The following is an 8,674-nucleotide window of genomic DNA, read 5'->3' on the forward strand; positions in this document are numbered from 1 at the left end:
CCTCGAACTCAGAAATCCGCCTGCCTCTGCCTCCCAAGTGCTGGGATTAAAGGCGTGCGCCACCACAGTCCAGCCCAAGCTGACTTTTAACTCCAATTTTTTCTGCCTCAGCCCCTCAAGTGCTGAAATGACACACCAGTGTGGGACAGCAGGTCTGACATTCACTGCTTTTGCAACTTTGAAAAATTATATCATACCGAGTCATTTCACTTCTTTTGTTTTCTGCCTTTTTTTTTTTTCCTTGTCACTGCAGAAGCAACCCAAGACCTTTGCACATGCTAAGTAAGCACTCTATCAGTTACACACAGCCCTTCCTAGTATAATTCTGGGCTGATGTTCTTCCCTGACCATGCTCCAAGCTCCTCACTGGGAAATTCTAGGCTGAAGCTGGACCCTGACCACGCCCCCAGCCCCTCACTAAGAAGAGTCTAAAGAGGGTCTGGGCAAGAGGCTTGTGGTAGTAGTGTACCTGGCTCCTGGCTAGTCCAAAGCTCTAAGGTCAATTCCAGTACAATCGATCAGTATGTAACTGTATATTTGGCCAGGGGTGGTAGTACATTTGGGTTTTCCCAGAACTTGAGAGGAAGAGACTGAGCAGCCTTAGTTACATTGTAACTTGAGTCCAGTGTGGTCTGCCAGAGATGCTATTTTCAAAAGACAAAGGCAGAACAGATTATGAATTCATTTTCTTCCGTTCCCAGCTTTACACAGGACTTTACACAGGTACAGGGTTGAGATGGGAACCCAGATAGGGGCTGGGAGTTGCTCGGCCTTCCTTTATCTTAACCCAGGTTATCTTTAGGGTGCTTTCTGTACATTGTTAAGCCGCAGAACTTGCTTCAAAGTGTCAAAGGCCACGGGGGAGCTGTGGAGATGCAGGCCTATGAGGTAAACAGAAGGGAGGCTGAGCAGGAGGATTACTGCAAGTGCAAGGAAGGAGAAGAAAAACTAGTAGGGAGCCATGGACTGTTGTAGAGCAAGGGTAGGATGGGACCAGGGTGGGAGATAAACAGGATGAAAGTGAAATGTGTGGTGTCCCAAGAAAATGGCTAGTGTGCAGCACCTGTAGCCTCTCTCAAGACTTTGCTTGTCACGAGGTACCTGGTGATTGGCTGATGCGAACTGCTGCCCATTGGGCTGAGTTAACCCACGACCTGCAGATTGAGCAGAGACTTGGAAGAGGGAAACTATGGAGCCCGGTGTCTGGTGGCCTGGGCTAAGGGAAGAATGATTCTCATTACTTAGACCATACAGAGCATCCTGCCTCTCACTCCCCATTGGGACAAACCCTCTTGCCGTTTGAGACCACCCCAACCTCTGGTTAGTCCCTGTCCCGGATTTTCAAACCTCCCTGGATTGCGATAATCTGTGACGAAGGCCAAATCAGGATGGGAACAAAGGCCCTTGCGCGCCTACAGTAGTAACACCGCCCCTTCCCGCTCCCTGCTTCCACGTGGGCGCCTATTGGCTGAGTGGGAACCATCCCTTGTATCTGATTGGACGTTGGAGGTACCTGGTGATTGATTGGTGAGAACTGCTGTCCATTGGGCTGAGTTAACCCTAGAAAGGCTAAAGCTGGTCAGGCACAGAACTTTCGATCTACCTACTATGTGCAGCTGCTGCTTTCCTAAAGCGGCCCTACACTTCTCACAAACCTATTTCTCCCCTGCTCTCAACCATCAAGGGCTCTGCCTTTAGCTAGCGCACTAGCCTCCCTAGCAGCTTTCTTCATCGCTGCTGTAGGCTGAGGACTCATGAGCTTCAGGATACAGCCCCACTAAGGGGAGCGTAGTCTCCTTGGGGGTGGGGGTGGGGGTGGGCGTCCTGGGTCTCGGTTTTTCCCTCCAAGTCACCAGCCCTATCTGATTTAATTTTTCTAAGTGCTCCAGGGGCTCTGAGTTCCCGCGTGGGCAGGCAGACCCAGGACCTAAGTTTTCCATCTCTTTCCTGAAAGCTGAGCCACTCCTGCCCAGGGATCAAGGTTGCAACCTAGTAGCTGGTGGCTTCGAGTATGGCTTCTCTAGTCTCTAAATATGAAGGTCCTGGGCCTGCTTACTTCTCCAGGTCTCCCACAACCTCCCGCTTGAGTTTCGCCAAACTGCACCAGATCGCTACAACTCCAGTGCAAGCACAACGCAAGGGCTCCGTATTCCCTCCGCCCTCAGCGGGCCAAAACCTTCCTACCCATTTTCAGTCACCAATAGGCTGCTGTATCCCCACGCGGGGAGGAGCCTGGTCACTCGGAGGAGGCTGTGCCGGGACGCAGCGTCCATGGCAGGTAGGATGGTCCGCGCAGGCGGGTTCGGGGCAGCGGGACGCGACCTCTGCAGCCAGTTGCTATCTCGCTGCAGCTCCCGAGTCTCTGTCTCCCGGAGCCACGGCCGAGGAGGCGCCAGAGGAGGATGAGGACGACGCGGAGGCCGAGGACCCCGAGCGCGGGGCGGGTAGTGGAGGGCGCAGCGGCAGCCTCGGTGGCAGTAGTGGCTGCACGGCAGGGCCTGGGATGGCCCTAGGGGGCGCGCTCACGAGGCGCGCGGTCACGCTTCGGGTGCTGCTCAAAGACGAGCTGCTGGAACCCGGTGAGGGAGTGCTATCCATCTACTACCTGGTGAGCGATCCCCAGAGGCTGTTCATGTCCTCCACTGCTAGAGTATAAAGAGAAACTGAAGCTCAGAGGAACCGTGTTAATCACAAGGCCACATAGCCATAACCACTGCCATCTGGGTGTGTCCGCAGGCAACCAATCTGTGTGATAACAGCTTCCCCTTTGTAAAATGAGGTCTTCCTCCCCAGGCTCTCTATGAAGATGATAGCTTCAAAACTGTGTACTGTTATTTAAAATGATCGCCAAAATAACTCTTTGTGATACCAAGAATGGAAGGGCGCTTCACCCCTGACTATTCCCCCAGCTCCCTCAACTGCGGGATTCCAAGCAGGGGCTCAACTCCTGACCTTGCACTCAACCCCTCACTTGGCGATTTTAGGCAGTTCTACCACTAAGAACAGTTGTGTGTGTGTTTCTGTTTTGTTTTGTTTGGTTTTTTTCCGAGACAGGGTTTCTCTGTGTAGCCCAGGCTGTCCTGGAACTCACTCCGTAGACCAGGCTGGCCTCGAACTCAGAGATCCCCTGCCTCTGCCTCCCAAGTGCTGGGATTAAAGGCGTGTGCCACCACCGCCCGGCTGAGAACAGTCTCCTTAAGTGTTCCAAGCAGGCTCTGAAGTTGTGGTCTTCCTGCCTCAGCTTTCCCAGTAGTTGGGCTGACAGGCCTGGACAACTATGCCTGCTCTGACTGCCATCGCTTAATTTTAAAGTTGTGCACCTGGGTGTAGAGTGCCAGGGTACAGTACTGGTGTGAAAGATGATGCTCCTATGACAGTAACTCTTGGGAGCCTTAGAAGAACAAGGACGCCAAGCCTCGGAGAGCACTGAGTTAGGGATCACTAGGACGGGAGTGTCAGTCCACTCTGTCACCGCAGGGCAGGAAGTTTACTGGGGACCTGCAGCTGGATGGCAGGATCGTGTGGCAGGAAACTGGACAAGTCTTCAACTCGCCCAGCGCCTGGGCCACACACTGCAAAAAGCTCGTCAACCCGGCCAAGAAGTCTGGGTGTGGCTGGGCCTCTGTCAAGTACAAGGGCCAGAAGCTGGACAAGTACAAGGCTGCCTGGCTTCGCCGGCACCAGCTCCATATGCCCGTAGCTGCTGCTGATGAGGTAGGAAGTTCCTGCCTTCCCCTTTGCGCTGCGGCCGTGAGGTGTGCAAAGGCCTTAGGGCAGGATACAGTCTGGGTGATTCAGCAAGGTGGCCTGAATGCTGATGGACGCAGTGAGGGGCGGGCAAGGCCAGCAGGACCTGGGCTTTGATCCTGAAGGAGGTGGGAGTCATGAATACTATTGGCTGCTGTAGGGAGACTGACAGGGGAGAGGCAGAGCTCAGAAACAGTCTCACCCGAAGTAGTACAGCCAGAAGACAGGCTGAATCCCAAGCTTGGGGAGAATCTGCAGCTCCAACACCTCCGCTCACCGTCGCCCTCTGGTGGTCAGTTTAGGCAATGGCCCCTCGGACTCAAGCCTGGGCTCCAGTGCGTGAAGCGCCCAGCTGATGTTGTTGTTGCTATACTCCATTCCACCAGAGTCCCACCAGTGAAGGGGAGGAGGAAGAACTGCTGTTGGAGGAGGAGGAAGACGATGTGCTGGCTGGGGTCTCATCAGAGGACAAAGGCCACAGACCCCCTGGGAAGGGTTCCTTGGAGCCAGGTGAGGGGCCAGGGCAGAGGAGGGGACTGTGAAGTGGGAGGCTGGCTTTGAAGTTTCTTAGGCCCTGGGAATCCTGAATCCTGATTGACACTCTAGTCTAGTTTCACTCTCTGACTTCCTTTCCTTTCCTTCCCTTTCCTTTTCTTTTCTTTACTGGTTGGTCTTCCTTCTTCCTTCCTTTTTTCTCTTCTTCTTTCTTTCTTTTGAGATAGGTTCTCATTGTAGCACTGACTGGCCTAGAACTCAGGGCACCATCTTCTGGGTGCTGGGGTTAAGGGCAAGAATTATTTATTTATTGTGATAGGGCATGTAGATCAGAAAACATCTTTCAAAAGTTGGGTTCCTTCTTACACCATGTGGGGTCTGGGAATTGAACTCAAGTCATCAGACTTGGTTGCAAGATCTGCTGAGCCATCTTACTGGCCCTGCTTCTTGCTCCTTGCTCCTTGGGTATCCTTGCTTCTATGGAAAGAGAAGAGAGCAGAGCAGAGGGTTGGCACTGACTCCTCTCTCTCCCTCCCCCACCCATCCCTTTCCCCAGAGGCCACACCCCCAGGGAAGCGTATGGACAAGGTCCGGGTGCCCGTCCGTTACTGCATGCTGGGCAGCCGAGACTCTGCCAGGTCAGTTACACCCTCTGCCTGGGCCTGGCTTCCCTGGAACCCTTGGTTGGTTTGATCCAGCCAAGGCAGGGCCTGGACTCCCTGGCTGCTTAGAGTGCTCGGGACGGGTGGAGGTGGGAAAGAACCTACATTTCTGAAGCCCGGGACCCTGCTGACTACTCCAGGAACCCCCACACTCTGGTCGAAGTAACATCCTTCGCTGCTATCAACAAGTTCCAGCCATTCAACGTGGCCGTTTCCAGTAATGTGCTGTTCCTCTTGGTAAGTGACTAAAAGCCGGTTCGCCTGGCCACCCTCCATGTCTAGGAACAAGGACTCGCTGACCTGGGCGAGGGGCACTGAAGACACAGACAGAAAGTACTCAGTTTGTGCTTGCTATTAGTAAATAATAGGAATGGACCCCAGTGCCTTTGCACATGCTAGGTGCCTACATGCTCACCTGTGAATTACATCCTTAGATAAATGGTAGGTGCTTGATAAAATGCACATAGGCTAACTCCTGCATTGAGATAGGAAGTACAGCCTCTGCCAGGCTTCCCTATTTTGTCCCCAGGACTTCCACTGCCACCTGACTCGGAGTGAGGTCGTGGGCTACCTTGGTGGTCGCTGGGACATCAACAATCAGAGTGGGTACTGGATGGGTATTGGGCCTGGGTGGACAAGCGTGTAAGTGGGGCAGGACTGATGGCTTCTTGTTGGGTACCCCACAGTGCTGACCGTCCTGAGAGCCTTCCCCTGCAGGAGTCGGCTGGGGGACACTGAGACTGCAGCCACGGTTGAGGAGGAGGTGAGGGCTTGTTGGGGGTTGCGGGGCAGCACAGCAGCCATGTTCTGCAGATGTTCAAATGAGTGTCAGTGCCCATGTCTGGGATAGAGATGCTGGCTCTGTGCTTTATGTGACAGGGCTTTGCTATGTAGACCAGGCCTAGATTATGACATCCTCCTGCTTACCCTTTTGAGTTCTGGGAGGATAGGCCTACTCCTATGCCTAGATGTAATTTTGTTTTGTTTTGGTAGATTAATTTTTTTGGATACAATAGGGTTTCTCTGTGAAGCTCTGACTGTCCTGGAACTTATTCTGTAGACTGTGGGTCTGGCCAGGCTGGCCACAAACTCATAGGACTATGTGCTTCTTGACTCCTGAGTGCTGAGATCAAAGCATGTGCCACCACTTGTACATTCCTATATGTAATTTTTTTAATCTAATGGATTTTTTAAAAAAGATTTATTTTATATATATATATATATATATATATATATATATATATATACATATATGTACATATACACTGTCCCAGTCTTCAGACACACCAGAAGAGGCCATCTGATCCCATTACAGATGGTTGTGAAATACCATGTGGTTGCTGGGAATTGAACTCAGGGCCTGGGGAAGAGCAGTCAGTGCTCTTAACCACTGATCCATCTCTCCAGCCCGATGTTTTTGTGTTTTGAGACACGGTTTCTCTATGTAGACTAGACTGGTGTTGAACTCACAGATCCATGTGCCTCTTGTTTCCCAAGTGCTGGGATTAAAGGAGTATGACACCATTGTCCAGTTTCAGATGTATTTCTTAATCATACTCCCACCGTGTTTGAGTGGGTACAAGGTGGGGAGATGCACTGCTTAACTACTTTTGTGAGAAGCTCAGGTGCAGCTCAAAGCTCTGGTCCTGCCCATCCTAACCTAACTTGTATGTCTACAGATCTACCAGGTCCTGTTCCTGCGAGGCCTGTCCCTGGTGGGCTGGTACCACAGCCACCCACACAGCCCTGCAGTACCCTCCTTGCAGGACATCGATGCACAGATGGAGTACCAGTTGAGACTGCAAGGCTCCAGCAATGGCTTCCAGCCCTGCCTGGCCCTGCTGTGCTGTGAGGCCCCCCAGCTAGGTTCTGGGTTGGAGGATTTACCAGGCCAGGTCCACTGAGCCCCCTGCTTCAATCCCTCATTGTTCCCACAGCCCCCTACTACTCTGGCAACCCAGGCCCTGAGTCCAAGATCTGCCCTTTCTGGGTGATGCCTCCCCCTGAGGTGGGTGAGCTGGAGGAGAGCAAGTTGAGGGACATGGATGTGAGCGGGCAAGGTGGGGTTGCATGGATCTGAGGGCATCAGGTGGGGTTGCATGGATCTGAGGGCATCAGGTGGGGCTGCCTGGATCTGAGGGTATCGGGTGGGGTTGCGTGGATGTGAGGGCATCGGGTGGGGTTGCGTGGATGTGAGGGCATCGGGTGGGGCTTCGTGGATGTGAGGGCATCAGGTGGGGCTGCCTGGATCTGAGGGTATCGGGTGGGGTTGCATGGATCTGAGGGCATCAGGTGGGGCTGCCTGGATCTGAGGGTATCGGGTGGGGTTGCGTGGATGTGAGGGCATCGGGTGGGGCTGCGTGGATGTGAGGGCATCGGGTGGGGCTGCACCTGGGGCTGCACCTGGGTTTAAGGACTAGAAGACGTGCTGAATCTGAGGCAGGTGACTCCAGTTCTGGGTTGGGTTGGGCACTGTGCCTGTTTCTCCATCAAGTCCCTAGCACTGTGGATTGGGGACAGTCAAGACCTCTCTGACTGATCTCCACCCTCCTATCAGCAAAGGCCCAGTGACTATGGAATCCCCATGGATGTAGAAATGGCGTATGTCCAAGATAGCTTCTTGACCAACGATGTTCTTCAGGAGATGGTGAGCAACCTGCATGTAGCTGCAACTCCAGGGTTTTCACTTGTTTGGTCTGAGATACCATCTCCCTATGTAGCCAAGCTTTCAATTATCCTGTCTCAGCTTTCTCAGGGCAGAGATGCCATGTTTACCCCCACCACACCTGATTGGGTGAACATTCTTTATGTTTGTCATTCCTGAGGGCTCATGGGTGTGACATCTTGGGATGAGGCTAGCCAACTGTCAGGGCAGGCCTGCACTGTAGTCTATGGATCTGCCCAGGGCAGTTCTGGGAACTACAAGGTCAAGAGAGCAAGAGTCAGGTGTGTTGTTCCCTGCCCTGCAGGTGATGCTGGCTGAGTTCTACAAGGGTGCCCCTGACCTTGTGAAGTTCCAAGAGGCCTGGAGCCCAGAGCTTACCTACCTGGACAAGCTCAAGGTGAGGTGTGGACCTGTGGGGGAGCATAAGGCCACATCCTAGAGTGTAAGCAACAATCTTCCCCTGGAGTCTCAGGAGGGGTCACAGGACCTAGGTGGCTGGGTGAGGGCAGTTGCCAGACATGCAGGGGCCCAGGTTCCACCTGCAGCTGTGACTGACTGTAAGCATGAGCCCTCCTGCTGACTATTGGGTCTGTGTGTGGTAGGGGGTTTGAGCTGAACTGGTCCTTCTGCCCAGGACAGTGCTCTGTATTGGGCATCGCTCAGACTCAAACAATGATGCTGAATGTGACACATATATCAACCGGCATCCAAAGGCTTGTGCATGTGGGGTCTGTGTGTAAGTCTTATTTTAGACTAGGCTAGCTTGAGCTACACAACCAAGACCCTGTTCCCCAAATCCAAGCCAAAGAAATCTTGTAAGAGGAAAACCAAATCTTCAAAATGGCCCAGGCCTACCAAAGGCTGCACCGAAAGCTCTTGGGCTGCAGCCCAGGGAGGCCAGGGGCATTGTGTCGAGCAGAGCCTGACCTCAGTCCTACTGTTGCAGATGTCCTTGGCCAGCAGGACCCCGAAGGACCAGGGCATGTGCCACGTGCTGGAGCAGGTCTGCAGTGTGCTCAAGCAGGGGAGCTGAGGCTGCGGAGGCTTGGCTTCCCTGGGGCAGGCTGGGTAATAAAGTCTCTGAGTGCCCACAGCACAGGCCTGT

At 53.3% G+C, this 8,674-nt stretch overlaps 2 protein-coding genes across 4 annotated transcripts in view; one reads left to right on the forward strand and one right to left on the reverse strand.

The window, feature by feature from the left end:
- Positions 1-2,454, reverse strand: part of Stap2 (signal transducing adaptor family member 2) — a 13,064-nt gene extending 10,610 nt beyond the window's left edge. The window contains exons 1-2 of one of the 3 annotated variants that reach the window (XM_031346488.1): positions 1,102-2,454; positions 198-644 (exon numbers count right to left, since the gene is read on the reverse strand). The gene's annotated coding sequence lies outside the window, so the exon portion shown is untranslated. Of the gene's footprint in view, positions 1-197 lie in introns of all 3 variants that reach the window. The other 2 variants (XM_031346487.1, XM_031346486.1) reach the window with 2 other exon arrangements.
- Mpnd (MPN domain containing) lies at positions 2,147-8,663 on the forward strand. The gene is made up of 13 exons (XM_031346484.1): positions 2,147-2,278; positions 2,352-2,608; positions 3,478-3,714; positions 4,134-4,257; positions 4,799-4,880; positions 5,045-5,141; positions 5,434-5,506; positions 5,591-5,667; positions 6,584-6,752; positions 6,842-6,912; positions 7,462-7,551; positions 7,874-7,966; positions 8,516-8,663. The coding sequence occupies exons 1-13, from the start codon at positions 2,272-2,274 to the stop codon at positions 8,600-8,602; spliced, it is 1,464 nt and encodes a 487-aa protein (XP_031202344.1). The 5' UTR covers positions 2,147-2,271; the 3' UTR covers positions 8,603-8,663.
- Positions 8,664-8,674: the final 11 nt, after the last annotated feature.

Source organism: Mastomys coucha, unplaced genomic scaffold (genome assembly GCF_008632895.1).
Source record: "Mastomys coucha isolate ucsf_1 unplaced genomic scaffold, UCSF_Mcou_1 pScaffold3, whole genome shotgun sequence".
Classification (NCBI taxonomy): Eukaryota; Metazoa; Chordata; class Mammalia; order Rodentia; family Muridae; genus Mastomys; species Mastomys coucha.